Consider the following 21,228-nt stretch of genomic DNA (forward strand, 5'->3'; position numbering starts at 1 on the left):
CCCCATTCCTGCATATGTAAACAATTTTACATATCTGATATTTTACACTTCTCTAGATAAAGTTGTCAGCCAAATATACAATAATAAAAAAGTAATGATTTGCCTGTAATTGTTAACAAATAGCTGGTTAAAGCAGTTAAAGACTCTGAAAATAGCTGTTTAAGAGTAAAAGAAGAAATTATATTTTCTGATTTGTAATAAGGAGGTGAAAATAGTTGTAACCATATTTTACTTCCAATTGAGAAATTGGCCTGAATAAAAAGCTCCACCATGAGTTTAAGACCCATAGTGTAAATTTGTCTAGTGTGGACATTGTGTTCTTACCTTGTGTCCTGATGTCCATCTTGAGCCAGCTTAACCATGGTCTGGAGGATAACGTCAGGGCCATCTCGGACTCCTGTCAGGAGTCGCTCTGGCCCAAGTGATTCCACAGTTGTTAGCATGTGTTCTGCAGCACAGCTTCGTACTATTGAATTGCGCTGACTTAAATTAGAGAAAACCAAAGCTTATATTAGACAATCCACAAATGCTGATATTTTTTGAATGAAAAAGACATTTTCCAACAATGAAAATTCAGTTTATTTTCATGGACAGATTTCTACCATCTCTCTCAAATGCAAAAGGGTTTTTAAATAAATAGAATTACATCTGATTTTGCTTACACTTAAGCACGGTCATGTTATCTAGAAGAATTTGTTGCTAATTTTCTTATACATTGAAAGTTGCTTTGACAGTTGAGCAAAATGACTTACGCAGCTCCTGTAGCAATAAGAGCAGACAGCATTCGTCCAGGACTGGCGTTCTCAACCAATATGCTCATGGCTTTTTCTGCAGTATCACGTAGGAACTCACTGGTGTCTCCAGTTTTCAGAAGAAGCACACGTGTCAATTCCTCTACCTCAGGGTCAACATTACGCCCTACAGCTTTGAACACCTCTGAAAGGGTCCTCATAGCAGACCGTGCTACCTTTGATCTCAGGTTATTCACCTAATAGCAGACAGAAATATTTCTCAACTATTAGCAACTATACTGTGCAAAACTGCTGATTCAAATTGACCTGTACACATTGCATTTAAAAAATATATATAAATTAATAAATGTTTCAGTCCATTATGATTTTTATAGGTAATCTGCTGATCTGCTTATACTCAGTGTTGAATTGATATATTTTGTACAGATTTCTCATATAGTTTCAGCAGTTATTCTTTATAGCTGGTGGCGAAGATACAAAATAGTAGTGTTCCATTACAATAAAGAAAGCATGCCTGTTTGTAATTTCAGTGTGGACTTTCGCATACTAGAACAAAGAGTCAGTTTTTATCCTTATAATCTATGATCATGATCTCTGGGTAGCAACTGTAAAAATGAACTACTAATGGGTTCAAACAGCCAAACTGAAATTTCTCGGTTGCTGTGGTCATTCTCTATATGAGATTAAAAAGCTTAGTGATATGTTAGCACTACAGGGAAAATTATCCTTCTCCAAATCAAGGGGAGTGAAATGGGGTGGTGTGAGTAAGTAGTAAGGGTACCCAAAGGAGAAGATCTAGGGAAAGATGTGGGGTACACTGGTAAAATTACATTGCTGGCTTGTAAATGCTTGGAAGCTGGCACTAAATATAGTAGGGTCTGGTATTTGCAATTCACTGAGTTGCTAAAATTCTCTTAAAACAAACAAATATGTAAATGGTAAAAATATAAAGCTTTATAATCAAATCACTGTCAGCAACAAATGTTTCTGTAAAACTCACCTCTTGAGTAACAGCTAGACAAATATCATGAAGTTGTGGCAATAATATGTTAGAGTGCCATGATGCCAGTCGCCTCAATGTAAACAGACCTTTCCTCTTCAGCTCCCTGTTGAGTTAAAACCAGAAATTTTGTACTGAAACACAGTTTAAACAATTCATTTTACACTATTTAAGTCTAAATAAATATTTTTTAACAGTATGGACAAAAATGAAAAATATAAAATATAAATAATTCCAGAAATGGCTTAATTTGCCCGATAACATGTGCTTACTTGGTTGACACCTTTATCCAAGTGTACTTAAAACATTTATGATACAACTGGTTACATTTCTTTTGGTTTTCCATTTGGAGCACAGGCAGGTCAGGTGATATGCTGATAGTCACACAGCATCAATAGAGGATTTAAACCCACAACCTCAGGGTTTGAAGTCCAAAGCCTTAACCACTACGCCACACTCCCCATTTTTTTATTGAAGGTAAATACTGAAATTGCAGTTTCTGGAAATTGGTTCACACAATGCTTTATAGGATCACTGGACAAACTCTGAGACAAAAAAAGCATGCTACTTCACATCAGAGTGAAGTAAGTTTTGTTTTAAAACAGTCAAAATCCTACATTTCTGAATTTTTCTACTATTACCAATGGAAAGAGTTCACCATTTTACAATGCTAAACAATTCCTGGGCAAAGTGAACATCTAATATTGCCTTTTGTTTTCAGCCAGACTCAAAGTAATTGTGGACAGTCAAGCCCAAATTTACAGCATACCAGAGAATGCTGAAGTGGTGCAGATGAGAACTTTGCATAGATAAAATGACAAATAAGGAGCTAACAACATTTTTTTTTAAGTTACTTCATCAAGAGTCACTTATATTTTAGTTGGTTATTTTTATAACAGTGAGTTACATTAAAAAAGTAAAGTGATAATAGATTGCAATTATATGTTTTAGTAGACTACGTTAAATGCATAATTTTCATAATTTAAAATTTCATGTATTTAAAAGTGCTTCTTAAACTGGTTTGCGATGGCTCTATGGTTTTCATAGACTGTAGAGTCCAATTAAAGCAGTGTAAAAACGAAATTGATTGATGTCTATTGTTTGTTGTTGGTTATTAAGGGTGTATGACTAATTGTAGTTCAAATTTTTAAAACATTAACATTTTTGAAAGATGTACCTGAAGAAGACTTAAAATCTCTTTTGAAATTTTCTGGTAAAATTGGTTGCCCTGGACCATGATGGACAGCAAGTCTGGAACTTTGCTAATAAATTATAGTGTCAAAGAACCATTGAATCATTAGACTGTGAAGATAGTGCAGCCATGAGATTGTTTTAAGTGTAACACACTGTAAATACTGAGTAATATTATATGTGTTTGCTCTATGCTTGCAGAGCATCATAATTACAAAATTCAAAACTGTACCAGATTTGAGCTGGTGTACCTCGAGATACTATGCACGTGTCTTTCCCAGTTTGACTAAACTGAATTAGGGATCCATTTTGCCATTGCTAATAGAGGAAATATCTTAAATAAATACATTAATGTGAACTCTCTCATGGTAAATTTAAGACAGTAAACTAATCTACAATTGAAGTCACACAGGATGTTTTTCTGTTCTAAGATGGATGAGTTCAAAAATCTGCCAATACTATTCAAAAGAATTTGTGTAGAATGTAATAATCTAGAATCAGCTAAATCATTACAGAGGATAAATTAAGTGAATAGGACTGACAAGCTTTGTTAAGCTGAATAGCTAATCTGTTTGAATGTTTTAATATTACGGTATATATGAATTTTTTAAATTTTACTTCCTTTGTTTGGAAACAAAACATTATAACAGAACATAACCCAATCAAACAAATGAAAATAACATAGCAAGAACAATAGTATGTTTCAAAAACAATTCATGAAACTCAGCATTAAACCCCAGGTTAACCATTTAATAAAAATACAGAACTAATGTAGGGCACATTTTAGGGCAGAGAGCACTAATCTGCTGCCTCTATACATGATATTCACTTATTTCATCCTTTTTTAGCCTATGTAATATTCAATCTATGGAAGTCATTAGGTATCGAGACATTAGGAGATCTCTTAATTGATAATATATTTATTCTCTGTGAACTATTATACTCTAAATTTAATCTTCCAGCAACACACCTTTTCATCTATATACGGTGCAAATTAGAAACTTTGTCAAAAGCAATCTACCTCACTTCCTTCATCCTTTTACCTATATCTGTCCCTGTGGTGATACTCAATAGTTTGAATGAAGATTGAGACAACATTTCTAGATAAAATCAAAAAATTCAAGACATTTTACTTCATGATGATCTTAAGGAAGCATGAGAAAAGGATATTTCAATCAAAATTTTAAAAAAGTAATTCAAGCAAAAATGTTTATTGTTCATATATATGTAACATTGTCTAAAATCTACCCAAGGAAGATCCAATCTATGAGTGATACCATACCATGCCTGCATTGCTAGGTCATATGTTGTGGGAATATTTTACACTTAGTTATGGGCAAAAAACTCTATTTCTTAAATACCTTTTGATATAAAATGACTTATAGTGCTTGAACAACGATATGCTCCGTATTGCCAAATGAGATAAGACTGTATTATGAAAGATCTTTTGAGATATCCTGTGCCATACTATTTGAACAGTGTTATTTTACTGTGCTGGAAGAACACTAATCCACCCATTTATAACTCAGTGGGAAAGGGTTCCATATTTACTTTATGAGGATCTTTTAAAAATCTTTTTCATAATTTGGCAAAAACTCATTCATGTAATTGTAAAGTATACTTTCTGGGGATGTTTTGAACCTTTCTATTTTATTTTCCTTTTTACTTTATATGAAGAACCACTATACATATTTTGCAAATCCCTGTGAGTTAGGATGTGGTTGCATGCTGTGTTTTGTTTTATTGACTCTCTTCAGTCTATACTAATAAAAGGCAAAGCCCTCACTCACTCACTCACTCACTCACTCATCACTAATTCTCCAGCTTCCTGTGTAGGTAGAAGGCTGAAATTTGGCAGGCACATTCCTTACAGCTTACTTACAAAAGTTAAGCAGGTTTTATTTCGAAATTCTACGCGTAACGGTCATAACGGTTGACAACATCCGCCATGTTGAACTTTCTTATTCATGGCCCAATCTTCACGAAATTTGGTAGGCGGCTTCCCTGCACTAACCGAAACCACTGTCAGCCGCCATATTGAACTTTCCAACATCACTAATTCTCCAACTTCCCGTGTAGGTAGAAGGCTGAAATTTGGTACTTATTTCGGTGGTATGATGCCACTGTCGGCAGCCATATTGAACTTTTCAACGGTCTTTGTTACTTATGGCCCCATCTAAAGCCGTCCGTCGCTCCGGTCTCTACATTCCCTTCCTTGCTTTGCCACGGGATTCACGTCTCCCTGCTGATAACTATAGCCTTTAATCCATGGCTTCTCCGCTGTTTTATTGTTCACTAGCAAAATACCCGCGCTTCGCAAAAGCGAAGTACTGCATTAAAATTTTTAATAAGAATAAAATTAAACCTTTTTAAACTGAGGGAAAATATGCCAATAATTATTTGTTAAGGATCTCTTTGCATTCCACATTGTGAGTTCAGCCCTCCGGTTGTAATATGACCAAGCTGTGCGCTGAGCTTACTCTTGAGCATGCAACATACAGTTGGCCATGTGAACAGTAATCTTGTTTCAAATCTCACATCTTGAAATGCTGCTGTCATAATCGGTTTGAGTTTCATGGTTTGTTTCAAGTACGACAGTATTTGCAGGACTTGTGTTGAAGTGACATTCAGCATCTGTCAAGCGTTGTAAGCATACAACCGGTTTCATCGATAACTTCACATCCAGCTTTTGAGAGTTTAAACATTCATAAACATCAAAGTGTCCACTACTGAAATTGTCACCTGTGAATCTAAGATGTATAAGAGGCATTGGCGGTTGTCGAAAGGTGTAAAATATTTGGCCATTTCGGTACACTTGAAAGCGACAACCGAACATTCATTCAAGCCATCAACTCACATGCAGAACCATAGGTGACTCTTATATTGCTCCTGTGTAGTACAATTATCTCCTGTACCGTCATTAGTCCACACCTTGAACCTGCCCAGTCATTCAAAACATAAGACAGAATGTTCCTCCGGATATCAAGAGTGAGCCTGATATGGCCATGCAATATGTAACAAAGAGAATGGTAAAGGTAGGTGCCATCTCCAGGCATGGAAACCACTCGGTAAGTGACAGTTCTTTGATCAATGGTGATCACCTCGATAGACATGTTAATGGGGGTAAATGGGTAACTGAGCAATGTAAAGTAAGTCTAAAATACCTACACAATAACTATAATCGTAATAAACGAACAATAAAACAGCGGAGAAGCCGTGGATTAAATAAAAAGGCTGTAGTTATCAGTAGGGAGACGTGAATCCCGTGGCGAAGCAAGGAAGGGAATGTAGAGACCAGAGAAACAGACGGCCTTATATAGGCAGGCAGCCAACAACGTGGGAGGCGTTGAGATGGGGACCCAACACTGCCTCACACGGTGACCGAGCTGCAGGCTATGGACGTATATATGTACGTAAGTAAGATTCAGTTAGCGTTGGGAACCAGTGTACCAAATTTCTTGAAGATGGGCCCATAAGTAACAAATACTGTTGAAAAGTTCAATATGGCGGCCGACAGTGGCGTCATACCACCGAAATAAGTAAGTACATTGGTTTCTGTTAGCTCAGGGAAGCCGCATACCAAATTTCGTGAAGATGGGGCCATAAATAAGAAAGTTCAACATGGCAGACGTTGTTGACCGTTATAACCGTTACGCGTACAATTTCGAAATGAAACCTGCTTAACTTTTGTAAGTAATCTGTAAGGAATAAGCCTGCCAAATTTCAGCCTTCTACCTACACTGGAAGTTGGAGAATTAGTGACCTTGGAAAGTTCAATATGGAGGCAGACAGTGGCGTCATACCATCAGAATAAGGTTTCGGTTAGCTCAGGGAAGCCGCCTACCAAATTTCGTGAAGATGGGGCCATAAATAAGAAAGTTCAACATGGCAGACGTTGTTGACCGTTATGACTGTTACGCGTACAATTTCAAAATGAAACCTGCTTAACTTTTGTAAGTAAGCTGTAAGGAATAAGCCTGCCAAATTTCAGCCTTCTACCTACACGGGAAGTTGGAGAATTAGTGATAAGTGAGTGAGTGAGTCAGTGAGGGCTTTGCCTTTTGTTAGTATAGATTTATTACAATTATAGTTATTGTTTAGGTATTTTAGACTTACTTTACATTGTTCAGGTACCCATTTCCTTTATCATTACAACCGTACCCCCATTAACATGTCTATCGAGGTGATCACCATCGATCAAAGAACTGTCACTTACCGAGTGGTTTCCATACACAGAGATGGCTCCTACCTTTAACATTCTTTATGTTACATATTGCACGGCCATATCTGGCTAACTCTTGATATCCGGAGGAACATTGTGTCTTATGTATTGAATGACTGGGACAGGTTCAAGGTGTGGACTGATGACGGTACGGGAGATAATTATACTACACAGGAGCACTATAAGAGTGAAATGCTTAAGCCCTTCACCTATGCATCTGCATGTGAGTTAATGGCTGCCACTGAATTGTTCGGTTGTCGCTTTCAAGTGTACTGAAATGGCCAAATATTTTACACCTTTCGACAACCGCCAATGCCTCTTAAACATCTTAGATTGACAGGTGACGATTTCAGTAGTGGACACTTTGATGTTTATGAATATTTAAACTCTCAAAAGCTGGATGTGAAGTTATCGATGAAACCGGTTGTATACTTACAACGCTTGACAGATGCCGAATGTCTCTTCAACACAAGTCCTACAAATACTGTCGTAATTGAAACAAACCATGAAACTCAAACCGATTATGACAGCAGCAATTGAAGATGTGAGATTTGAAACAAGATTACTGTTCACATGGCCAACTGTATGTTGCATGCTCAAGAGTAAGCTCAGCGCACAGCTTGGTCATATTACAACCAGAGGGCCGAATTCACAATGTGGTATACAAAGAGATCGTTAACAAATAATTATTGGTATATTTTCGCTCAGTTTAAAAAGGTTTAATTTTCTTCTTATTAAAAATTTTAAGGCAGTACTTCGTTGTTGCGAAGCGTGGGAATTTTGCTAGTACTAATATAAATGAGAGATTTCCATTTTTGATTTTTAAGAAATGTTCAAACCTTTTTAAAAAAAAGTTTCCACTTTGTCGTTAGAGATTATTGAGTATAATTGAGGAGCAAAAATGGCATATTTGTCCATTAAAATTAATGTGTTCAAAAAGTGTCTGAATACTTTTTGAATCCACTGTATGTGCTAAAAGTTGATATTGTATTGCATGTTGCTTTTGCATTTTAATGTAAATGGAAAATTGTTTTGATAGCACAGCACAGAGCTTTTTCTCAGGAAGCAGCCATAGTTACATGCGAATGCACAAAGAACTATAGAAAGCACAGACAGGTGATTTGGATGAAAAATAGTAGTGTTATGATCCTTGCCAGTGGAACGGTCACTCTAAAATTATACTAAAATACAGTGTATGATGAATTTCTATTCTTTGTAGCTGTGGGAAAGGTCTAATTTAAGTTTATTGGATTTAGGAAAGTTTTGTAGGTCCTGTAATCAAATTTTGGTTTGTCAAAATTAATTGTTCTAGTGGTAAGATAAACATTTGTCCTTTTACTGGGATTAGTGTTTGTCCATTAAGTTCTAAAATGCCAACTTTTGGTGACATCTTCCATAATATTCTGAAAAGATATGTTCATTTGAGACAATGTTTTGTGCCTTTTTTGTACTGATTTTTGTTGTGTGTTTATGACAATTATTGTAATTTAATTTTGCTGATTGTATGTTGTTATGTTAATCTATGGCAGAGTACACCTTTCTTGGGACAAGAGGATCAATGATATCAGAACTACCATAAAACAATAATGCACTGAATAGCAAAAGACAGCAGCTAATTATATGAATATGGAGACAGAAAGAGGCTGGTGTAAACAAGCCAAGGTCGTCAAAGTTATTTCTTCACAATCATGGCATATATTTAATTTACCACATTAAATTTAATTCTAAAATGAAGCATGTTTTATAAATTTAATAAAATAGCTATCCCACTCTTGTATTCTATAATAGCACTACTGGGTACCTTGATCCCAATGGGAAGAAAAAAAAAGCCTCGTATCTGACTGGACACATACACTTTGAAGAAGTAAAGGTTTTAATTAAGAAAATGCTCCTTGCACATTTCTGATCCATGCTTGTGACACCAAAATTAAGATAAGAAATAATGCATTTTATTACAGACTAGCAAAATACCCGCGCTTTGCAGCAGCGAAGTACTGCCTTAAAATTTTTATTAAGAAGAAAATTAAACCTTTTTAAACTGAGGGAAAATATGCCAATAATTATTTGTTAACGATCTCTTTGTATGCCACGTTGTCAGGTCAGCCCTCCGGTTGTAATATGACCAAGTTGTGCACTGAGCTTACTTACTGAGCATGCAACGTACAGTTGGCCATGTGAAAAGCAATATTGTCACAAATCTCACAGCTTGGATTGCTGCTGTCATAATCGGTTTGAGTTTCATGGTTTGTTTCAATGACGTTAGTATTTTCAGGACTTTTGTTGAAGTGATATTCGGCATCTGTCAAGCGTTGTAAGCATCCAACTGGTTTCATCGATAACTTCACATCCAGCTTTTGAGAGTTTAAATATTCATAAACATCAAAGTGTCCACTACTGAAATTGTCACCTGTGAATCTAAGATGTTTAAGAGGCCTTGGCAGTTCTCCAAAGGTGTAAAATATATTCACGGGTGAAGGACTGTGCTTAGCATATTCATAAGTAAGGCTGCTTCGCTACTCAGCACGCCTCTCATGTAATTGAGTGCCTGCCCATATAAGGCCATTCTTCGCTATGGTGTGTTCATTCCTTTCCTTGCTTCGCCAAGGAAGCAGCCTTCTCACAGCTTCTACACTGTTTTATAAACGAACGACATATAAGAAAGTCCTTTTTCCTTGCTTCGCCAACGAAGCAGCCTTTTTATTTAATCCATGGGTTTTCCGCTGTTTTATTGTTCGTTTATTACGATTGTTATAGTTGTTGTGTAGCTATTTTAGACTTAGTTTACTGTTCAAGTACCCATTTCCTTTATTTAATTCCTGGGTTCTCCACTGTTTTTTTGTTCCTTTATTACGATTATAGTTATTTATTGATACCCTTCTTTGGCTTACTGCCTGCCCATATAAGGCGCTCCGCTGTTTTTTTGTGAAGCAGCCTTTACACAGCTTCTCCACTGTTTTATAAACAAACGCCATATAATGCCGTCCTTTTTCCTTACTTTGCCAATTAAGCAGCCTTTTATTTAATCCACGGGTTCTCCGCTGTTTTATTGTTGGGAGCTCTTCCTTCTTTTCTACGTACTGCGGTCACAGTCAGTTCACGTGATTACGTGGGAGGCGTGATGATGTCACATGCAGCTCCGCCCCCACGGCCGTCGAGCTAGAGTCCATTACAGTATATGGAGAAAAATACGTTCCAGTTATGACCATTACACGTAGAATTTCGAAATGAAACGTGCCCAACTTTTGTAAGTAAGCTGTAAGGAATGAGCCTGCCAAATTTCGGCCTTCTGCCTACACGGGAAGTTGGAGAATTAGTGAAGAGTGAGTGAGTCAGTGAGTGAGGGCTTTGCCTTTTATTAGTATAGATTATATAAGTATGAATTGCAAATTTGTAAAATTATATTTACAAGGATTGTGAACATTTTTTGAATCCATTGTACATACGGTATTCTATAGTTCTGTTAAATGCAGTTTTTGATACACACTGTTTCCAACAATATTAGAACTTTAGTATTAAGGCCTTTGCTAATGTCAGCAACTACTTTTTGGTTTTGTCCATAAATCAAGACCCCTTTGATCTCTAGGACTCTCTATTCAATTAATCCATTTGACTCATTCTTGTTCAACACAAAAACGTCAAACAGATGTTAAAGCATTTTGGGTCCTTCTTCTCAGCACCTATTTCCTCCTTATACTTTGAACAGACATTTTTTAATACTGGAGAAGGGGTGAACTATAAAACTGTGGTGTGAGAGCAGAAGGCATAAAGATGCTGATTTTCTTAAAGACAAGTCTTTGAGCATATGTTAATGTTTTATTTTTGTAGAGTACAGTTTTGTCACTGCATTTCACTGTTCTTCACCACCAAAAAACATTCTTGAAAAAAAGAGGAAAGAAACTATTGTGTTATGTAAATTATATCTCTTGCTCAAGAATCTTTTCTTTTATGTGTTATTTTTTGTACTTTTTAAAATGTATTTTTTTATTGATATATCATGCATTATTATGTATCATTTCAATTATGTATTTCATAGTTATCTGTCTTATATTTCATGTTGTCTGTATATTGAGCACAATGGAGTGGCCCGCCCCCCCCAATGTTGTAGCTGGGGATCTGCTCCCAACTGTTTTTAAGAGCCTGGTGTGCTGCATGTCAGCTGCTGAGGCACTGTTTATGCTCATGTTTGTTCAGCTAATTTTAAATATTCAGTTTTGGTTTGCTTTTTTTTTGGATTTTGTAAGTGCTTGTGTTTTTTGATTATTCTCGTCCTTCGAGAAATAACTTTGATTTTTTAAGCACTAAATTTAGTTTTTTGAATACTTTTGTTATTAAAATGATTAATTATAAGAACTTGGATTCCGTCATTTGAGCCAGGTGCTTAAATGGTTCATCTCTACCTTTTGAATTTTTCATCAATCTATTCAGTTTGACTTACACAGGCTGTTTGGGACCAGACTGATTTTATGTAAGTAGTGAGGCTAGCTTTTGAATTAATTTTTTGTGTGTGTGTTTCGAGACATGTAATAAATCATAACACTATGGAAGCAGTTGGGAGGTTTTACAGATTGTTATTTGCTATAAGGGGCAATGCGGTACATTGCAACAAAATAACTGAATTCATGCAATTCAAGGAGTAATTTGCAAAACACCTCTTCAAAATGCAACTACATTCTTACTGATTCTTTTTAAATATTTAGTGTTAAATGAAGAAATGAAATGCCCCTCTAAAAAAATCAGATGTAGTTTTTCACAAGTAAGTGGAACTCAAAAAAGTTATCTGCTGTACATTTTATCCTGGTTGTGTTGAATAACAGCTTTGGTTTTAAATTATTTTTTATGTTAAGCAAGCAGTCAACAGCTGAACTCAGAATGTGCTGACCTTCAATAAAACATGGTTTATCCATTGATTTTCTGATTACGGTGCACTCTTATATAGTAATAGGTCATTTGCAATCACTTGAGAAACTTCACTTTATCCAAGAATATGCATAAAGAAACATTACATGGCATAAGATGAGAAACTGCTTTAATATTAAGCCTACAGTAACACTATTGATACTGTAATTATTACCAAGTAATCACTCTGTAAGCACATAATAAACAGAAAACCTAATATCTACTGCTATTTACTCATGATATTTAGTATTTGAAAATACTGTAAATCAAAGAGCTGCAATATAGCTGGAATCAAATAAACTTGCTGACCAATCATTGTCTTTCAACAATGTGAGAGCCTCTGTTAAGCTTGACTCTGGATGAGTCAATGGTCTTGTTTCTTCACCCTCTGAATCTTCTTCTTCCTCTTCAGTGTCAGGGATTAAACTTGCTATAGGTAAAACTGCAGGCAACAAATAAAACAAGATGAACACACTCCATGGTATGCAGAGGTTCAACAAATAATGAATACATCTGAATGCATAATTAATTATCCCTAGTATGTTCAGAACTAATCCAAAAATGTTAAAAAATAAAACTAACAGTAAAAAATATTTGAGGGTCTTCAATGAGAAAAATAATTGATCAGGATGTCTAGCAAATACAAAGAAAAGTCAGTTCAGGAATGCCTTTACATTTTGTTAACATTACTAATAAACCTATTGTCGAAAAAGTTTCTCATAATGATATTTAATTTGATAATTAGATAATTAGATTTAGTGAGTTGAGACAATACAATAGTGATACAAGTACCAGAAGAGTGTCGTCGCATGAGGTTAACAGAAGAAATGCTGGGTAGAGAAGAACGACTGACTCTCCTCCGGAGAACAGTTCCCATACTGGAACGCCGAAGTCGCAGCCCACTCGGTGGCAGAGATATGGGAATTGGGGAAATGTATTCATCTGGAAATGAATGAACATTAATTGTATTAATGCAATATAAGTTTGGAGAAGACACTGAGTAGTAAGAATCAGATAACATGATAAAAATTACTTTGATTCAACTCTGAACTCTCCTCTGTTTCTGGGTCAGGTAGTGGGTCTGACTGGAGGTTACTAGTTATTGCAGGGAGGTGCTGAGGTTGTGAGTCAACATTGGAATTTGCAGACAGTTTTGCAGACATCTGTGACTGAAGGTCTGTGGTAGGGTCTGAAGAAGACATGGATTGTGGATCATTAGGGTGATTGGAATCCTGGTCATTAGTTAACTGATCTGTGTTCCCTTTCTCTTTATCCAGCCATGGTTGTTCAAGTTCTCTCCTCCACCTTTGCCGAACCTTCTCCTGGGCAGACTTAGAGATGAGCATGTTGACCTAAAAAGAACTGGAAACTATTAATGCAAAAATCAATGAATCAATCATTAGTTAACTGTTATATCAATAAATCACTTACAATGGGCACATCTAGAAATGAATTGTAAACTCTACATTTATTTATTTTCATCACTTACATGGATCGTTATCAAACAAAAAAGAATAAAAGTAGGATTTTATACATTACACTACTGGAGACTGATATCTCATAGAAAGTGATTTGAGGCAAAGATGAAGCCTTGACAGAGAATTTCTGCATTTTCTGGCCATTGTGATAATTCTGGGACTTAACCATAAATACAGCTCACACATCTGTTGCTATACAGTATTCTATCAAACAGTCAATTCAAACAATAATTTTAAGCATAAAACTAACAAAGAGAGAGTATATAGCTTGCAATGGACTAATGCATTTCTTTGAAACTGCAGAAATATGCATTTCCCTTGAAATCATGAAAAATAAATGAAACAGAATTACAAAATGAATGACTGGAGAATAACTCTCAAGATATATACAACTTGTAAACTGATTTTACAATGCCTATCTATTCCTGTGTCCGATGTTTTCTAGATTTTAAATCTGGCAAAATAACTATTCCACACTGACTAATGTACACAATAAAGGCCAATAGTATTAATGTGTTCAATAAGACAAGCTGTAGTCCCAAAGAACATTTTAATTATTTTTAAAAGGTGAATGGTCAAAGATGCTATCAGGATTTGATAAACAATGATTATTGTTGGGTGGCGCAGTGGGTAGCGCTGCTGTCTCACCCAGGAGACCCAGGTTCGCTTCCCAGATCCTACCTGCGTGGAGTTTGCATGTTCTCCCCATGTCTGCGTGGGTTTCCCCCGGGTACTCTGGTTTCCTCCCACAGTCCAAAGACCTACAGGTTAGGTGCATTGGCAATTCTAAATTGTCCTTGGTGTGTGGGTGTTTGTGTGTGTATGCACCTGTGGTGGGCTGGCGCCTGCCCGGGGTTTGTTTCCTGTGTTGGCTGGGATTGGCTCCAGCAGACCACTATGACCATGTAGTTAGGATATAGCGGGTTGGGTAATGAATGGATGGATGATTATTGTTGTCTTTCAATATGTTACTAGAACAAAGCCAAATTTTAAGTTGTAAGAACATAAAATAAAGTTCAAAACCAGAATTCGCTCTTGTGAGTCTTGAGACTTAGTTGTGTGTTTCTGCTGTGTTTTAAGTGGCACAACTATCAGTTGTTATCACTTACCATGTTTTGAATGCCGAAGCATTGCATTCTACACCATGAAAATGGAGGCAAGCCATGACAAAGCAATAAAAAATTAAATCAAAAAACAGAAAAAATGCAAAATGAATAAACAAAATGAAAACATTTCAATTTAAATATTAATACATGTCTGTCCAATACATTGTTGTGACCAACCAACAGCAAACAAGCATACAAATTTATGACACATAGAAGCAGAGAAACAGCAAAAAAATAACTAACCACACACACATTCTTAACATGTATGAAAAAATGGTTGATACCGAGAAACCAATCAAAGAAGAAAAATTCTCAAATTCAAAGAGTTACTTGAAAGAGAAATGTATGATGACCCTAAATGTTTCCCAGCTCACAAGAATTTAATTAAGTTTATACAGTATTACACGCCGAAGAGCATCTCAAAGTGTGATCATCACGTCTGTTTAAGACTGTTTATCTGTTGCCGGGGCAACAGCAGGCTCACAGCTGTACTGTGAAGCAATCACGCTTCGGGACGCACTTCAGCGTGATGTTCCCATTGGGTGGGGGATCCCAAAAGAGTTCAGAAACCTCACAATATGAACTGGCATTCAGGCACTAGGGCACCCCACTCTGCAGACTCAGTATCCAGCCAGGTTGGAGGAGCCTGAGGAGGAAAATCTGAGAGAGCGGTGGAGCAGCAGCACATGGGGCAGAGGCAGAAGATACCCATTGTTCAAGTTGGCAGATAAAGTGGCTGCATTCAAAGCAAAACTTGATTTATGGGGATGACAAGTGAACATTAGTAATTTTGATATGTTTCAAACGTTAGCAGGGGTTGTTAAAGATACCAATCCAGTGCCTTCTTTCTCCCAGCTGGTGTATGATCACCTATCTAACCTTTAATAGAGTTTGAGCATTATTCCCAACCACAAAAGACCTCTGAAATGGAAAGGAAATGGATCTGTGACTCATTTGTGAATAAGCCAGGTGAATTAACTTTATCTTTGCTTGAAAAGGATCAACTGCTTGAGGTTGCAAATGATGGTGGCCTTAAAAGTATGTTTGAGACAACCTCAAATCTTCATACATTGTGGATTAAAGTCAAGGCGGAATATCCTCAGGTTGCCACAAAAGCACTGAAAAGTCTGCTTCCATTTCCAACATCCTACCTTTGTAAGGCAGTATTTTCTGCAGTGACAGCAACCAAAACGAGATTACGGAGTAGTCTGAACATAAGCAACACACTTTGTATGTCACTGTCTTCCATCGTCCCCAAATGAGATCGTCTGGTTGCAGGAGCACAAGCTCAGGGCTCCCACTGATTCTGTATTATGGTAAGTTGTATAATTTCTATTACGATATTATAACTTAATAATAATAGAAATGTAATGTTAATTGTGTATAAAACTGCCCTATGAACCTGCCCCGAATCCTCAATCCAAACCGGTCCCTGGAAAAATTTGCTTCTAGTAAAGTGGTCCTTGCTGTCAAAAAGGTTGAGAACCACTGGTCTATAGCACACAACATATCCCGCTCCAACAACAATGTGCTTATAATGAATGTCTTCAATATTTCATTCAAAAATCTCAAACACTGGGCTTTGCTATTTTCTAGCAGCCATATTGATCTCTGATTCCATCTCAGGCACAAACAATTTATAGACAGAATTTTGCACCTGGGGCAGCACAGTGGCGCAGTGGGTAGCGCTGCTGCCTCGCAGTTAGGAGACCCGGGTTCGCTTCCTGGGTCCTCCCTGTGTGGAGTTTGCATGTTCTACCCGTGTCTGCGTGGGTTTCCTCCGGGTACTCCGATTTCCTCCCACAGTCCGAAGACATGCAAGTTAGGTGCATTGGTGATTCTAAATTGTCCCTAGTGTGTGCTGGGTGTGGGGGTGTGTGTGTGCGTGCCCTGCCCAGGGTTTATTTCCTGCCTTGTGCCCTGTGTTGGCTGGGATTGCTCCTGTGACCCTGTAGTTAGGATATAGCGGTTTGGATAATGGATGGATGGATGGATTTTACACCTGCAGGCCTGGAAAGATATAAAACATAAGAAAAGAGATTCTACTGTGTTCTGACAGGTTTGACCATGAAAATCACAGGGGTTAAGGAAGAACAAGGCTCTTAGGCGTGAATCAGTGTGCAGACCCCACCTAGCTGTATTGAGGGAAACAAAGAAAAACAAGCATGTAATGTGAAGGTTAGGGGCAGTGATACTTGAATAGCCCACCATAAGAACAGTAAATACTTAATGAGCTGAGCATTAGCAGGTAATTAGAGTATGGACAGGTACAAAATGACAGAGACAGGATCTGAGATTAAGAACAATTTATGCATTATCTGAAACTGTTTATCCAGAGCAGGATCACAGGAACCTGGAGCCTACCCCAGCAGGTTTGGATGCAAGACAGGAAAAATCCCTGGTATGCAATATTTATAATATGGGTAATGTTAAGAGCAAAAAGAATATGATATTTCAGCTATCTAATTTGAGAGAGAGAGAGAGAGAGACATTGAAAAAATGGGGACAGATATTTTAAAGCATAATTTTGCTACTGGATTATTTTCACAATATCAGGTATTTTGAGCTGTGAATATGAACTAAAAAAGATAAATGAATAAATATAGAATAAATACAAAAAGAAATTAGTATGTTTAGCTTTTCACCACTTGGCAGACTCTCTTCCCTCACCTATCTGTAGTTCAGTAGAGACATTGCCAACTGAGGAATTTTACAAGGTTTGTGTCGCTTTTTTGTTAAACAATGTTTTTAAAGCAAAAGTGATTGATCAGCAACAATATGCTGATCTTGTATGATGATCTTGTCAGTCTCTTGTTCAGTGACGTTTTATTTTCAAAAATCGTGAGTGGTCTCCCCTCGACTTTCTCGTGTACTCAGATATGGGGATGGATATTTGAGGAGTAAACCGCAAGACAATGACTATATTATCTACATTAAAGAACCATCAACAACAAATCAAATTTATAATATATTGAACAATTATTATAAAAGTAAAGTTGAATAAATTGGACTCTGCAGCTGCATGAATAAAAAAAAATTGAGTATGTGTTCAGGTATAATACCACTTCCGGTTGATTTATTTGGCCCAAAAGTTAATACTAATCTACAGTTTGGTGTAACAACCACATGCCAAATTTCATCCATCTATCTAGTTGCGTTTTTGAGATATCGTCTTTATACACAAACGCACACACAAAGACATAATTCCAAAAAATGCTATTTTCGGACTCGGTGAGTTCTAAAACTGAAACGTTACTCACTTGTGATGTTTCTGTCCATATGGAAATGTTTTTGTTGAGCAGCACATTCCGATTGCAGGCGTTTGAATTACATCTTGATATACAAGTGCAAAGAAAAGCAGGACGTAAATTTGCTTTCTATTACACACGCTTTACATGAATATTCAGCTTGCTCTGTCACCACAAATGCTGTGTGAACACCCGCCCTCCATCACCAGCCGCCATTCACTGGATGAGTACATGCGGGTGGCTCGTGGTGGATGGCTTTCAGTTTTAGAGTTAAATGTTATAAAGGTTAAAAACTAACAGCAAGAAAATTAATTCAAAAACAAAAACTAAAATTATGTTTAGTAAATTATTATTTTATTTCAGTTTGTCTTTCCAGCTACTTTAATAGTTTTGTTTAGTTTTAGTTGTTCATTTCAGTTTTGTTAATTATTTTATTTCAGTTTACAAAAATGTTTTTTTTATAATAGTTTCAGTTTTTATTTTAGCTTTCGTTAACTATAATAACCTTGAATCCAGGCTTAAATTACAGGTTGATGTATTGATTTTATATGTATATTTATACAGTTTACAGTTATACAATTTGCCTATCTAGAAGAAGCAGATTTCCTGCACAGGAGACAGGGCCTTTAGCTATAGGAAAGCCAAACTCTGAAATTACTCACATGTTGATAGTAAAGATGCCTTATTAGTGCAAGTCTTTAAAGTGAGCCTGCAGACTCACTATTGTAGCACATATACAGGAGTTTGTATATTTTGTGTTCCTATGGATTTCTTACAGAATGTCCAGTTTCCTCCCACATTTCTAAGGTGCACATTCAACCCAGCAGTCATCTCAATTGTGACTGACTAAAAAATAGTGTGTATCAATGTGGTTGTGTCTACTGCATTCCCTTTATATGGACTTTAACAAGAAAAACAAAGTTAGAAGTGATGACAGAATGATTGAACCTCAAATAAAATGTGTGCATTTGACTGACCATTGCCTTATATATAAACACATTACCTCAGAATTATCTGCTTCATTTTCATCAGAGTTGTGTTTCTGCATCTCTAGGATTTCCGGACAATCAGTTTGTTGTGCATATAATGCCGGATGGTCCAAATTCTCTTTACTTTCTGAAAGTAAAAAGGTGAGTTTAGGTTACTTGTGATTTTTTAAAAATTACCAGCATTAGAACAGAAATGGATCATAAATACAGTAAAATCATACATTTATACATCTTGCTTACTAGTCATTATGATAAAATGAGATACATGGGGATTGAAGTATACTTAGGTTAAGAATTCTGGATGAGAATTTCATTTTATTTCTTGAAATACTGAGATCTGTAGTACACTGATGTAACTGATGTAGAATAAGGTTTAATGAAATTTATGAAAGGTATAAATATTCATCCATCCATCTTCTAACCCGCTGAATCCAAATACAGGGTCATGGGGGTCTGCTGGAGCCAATCCCAGCCAACACAGGAACCAATCCTGGGCAGGGTGCCAACCCACCACAGGACACACACAAACACACCCACACACACACCAAGCCCAACTTAGAATCGCCAATCCACCTAACCTGCATGTCTTTGGATTGTGGGAGAAAACCGGAGCGCCCAGAGGAAACCCACGCAGACACGGGGAGAACATGCAAACTCCACGCAGGGAGGACCGGAAGCGAACCCGGGTTTCCTAACTGCGAGGCAGCAGCGCTACCACTGCGCCACCGTGCCGCCCCTATAAATATTCATTTAGACAAAAATAAGTGGCCTTAAAAATGGGAAATGACAATTCTGAATGCTTGGAGAGAAAGAAAGAGCAAGGGATCTAACTTAACTTATGGAATCTAGCTTAACTTATTTAGGACTTTCATGAAAGCAGTTTTGGTGTCTTGATATGAATGAAAATTTAAATGTATGAATTTCATTACAATAAACTTCCTGTTAAAAAATCAGTTCAAGTGTACCCATGCGTTCTTAAAAATATAATTTCTTCAGTGCTTGGTAAATAACTAGGCTAGATAATTTTGAATGAACTGTGCAACACTTAGAATATCATCATTTTATTCCCGACCAAAGGCAGCCACATTTTATATTTTATAGTTCAATGTTAGACGCCATTACAATGAGGACATCCTTCACAAGAGCTTTCATGCTGCTATAACATGGCTGTCAGCATTAAGCTATTTATCTCTTATATCCAAAAACAAAAAAAGAAAAAGATACCCTTGTGTCCCAGATACTCTGTAATTGTCCTAACCCTGACTGTTATGTCTTGAAATCTCCATCCTATTTCAGACATAACATCATACTAAAGGGACTTTTTATTTAATCCAGAATTATCCATTTACGGTTTTCACCTCTGCTTCTTCCTGTATGGATTCTGACCGCCTTTTCAAACAATATATTTATTAGTATACTCTTCTTCAGCGTATGAGGTGGTATGATGGCGCAGCTGCAGTTCTGCTGCCTTGCAAATAAGGAGGCCTGGGTTCATGTTCCAGGTTCTCTCTGAGCGAAGTTTGCATGTTCACTCTATGTCTGTGTGTGTTTTCTCTGGGTACTTCAGTTTCTTCCCACAGTCTATAGAAATAAAGGTTAGATTGATTGACAATGTTATAAGTGAGTATGTGGTTGTGTGTTCACTCTGTGATAGACCGGTGCCTTGTCCAGGGAATTTTCCAACATTGTACCCTATGCTTCTTGCTCTGGATAAAAGTGTGTTTGAGAGATGGATGGAAGAATAGATTCCTCAAGGCACAAGACACATCACTTACAGATTAGGCCAAAAGAGCTAAGCGTATTTAATGAGATTAGTCCAAATATGGTTATTTTAAGTATGCCTGTCAACGCAGGCGCTGAACCAACCTCTCTCTCCACATTAACTTGAATTGGAGTAAGCATTTTGAGAATGATATAGGAACAAAAATACAAATAAATGAAAATAAAATCAGTGATACCACATTAATTTGTTTTTGCAATTTGTACCTTTAACAAACACATTTAAACACTGGGCTTGGCAATCAAGAGTGTCTTTACAATTAGAGGATCATATTTTAATTGTTTAATCTAAAATCTCTTTAGTTTGAGAAATACAGTATTATAAAACCAGAAACTATGAATGTGTGTGCTGTAAAGCTACAGTAAAAATTTTCAGAAGTAAACTTTTGACATGTTCATCATAGAGCATTTTTTTTTAGTACAGAGCCAAATCCTTGCTGGAACAGATAAAAGTAGGAGCCAATAATTTTCAAAATAAATAACCAAAAAAAAACCCTTTATTTTACTATCCAAGACTTGATAATGAACTAGCAAACTAATTTAAAATTGAACATTTCTTATTTAATC

The 21,228-nt window shown here is 36.6% G+C and overlaps 1 protein-coding gene across 3 annotated transcripts in view; it reads right to left on the minus strand.

The window, feature by feature from the left end:
• Nucleotides 1-21,228, minus strand: part of LOC120525763 (TOG array regulator of axonemal microtubules protein 2-like) — a 140,296-nt gene that overhangs the window by 18,792 nt on the left and 100,276 nt on the right. For all 3 annotated transcript variants that reach the window (XM_039748344.1, XM_039748345.1, XM_039748346.1), the window contains 7 exons: nt 18,897-19,009; nt 13,095-13,413; nt 12,854-13,003; nt 12,371-12,503; nt 1,753-1,858; nt 753-988; nt 325-483 (listed from right to left, as the gene is read on the minus strand). In XM_039748344.1, coding sequence (XP_039604278.1) covers nt 325-483; nt 753-988; nt 1,753-1,858; nt 12,371-12,503; nt 12,854-13,003; nt 13,095-13,413; nt 18,897-19,009 — 1,216 coding nt within the window. The remainder of the gene's footprint in view (nt 1-324; nt 484-752; nt 989-1,752; nt 1,859-12,370; nt 12,504-12,853; nt 13,004-13,094; nt 13,414-18,896; nt 19,010-21,228) is intronic.

This window comes from Polypterus senegalus, chromosome 3 (genome assembly GCF_016835505.1).
Source record: "Polypterus senegalus isolate Bchr_013 chromosome 3, ASM1683550v1, whole genome shotgun sequence".
Taxonomy (NCBI): Eukaryota; Metazoa; Chordata; class Cladistia; order Polypteriformes; family Polypteridae; genus Polypterus; species Polypterus senegalus.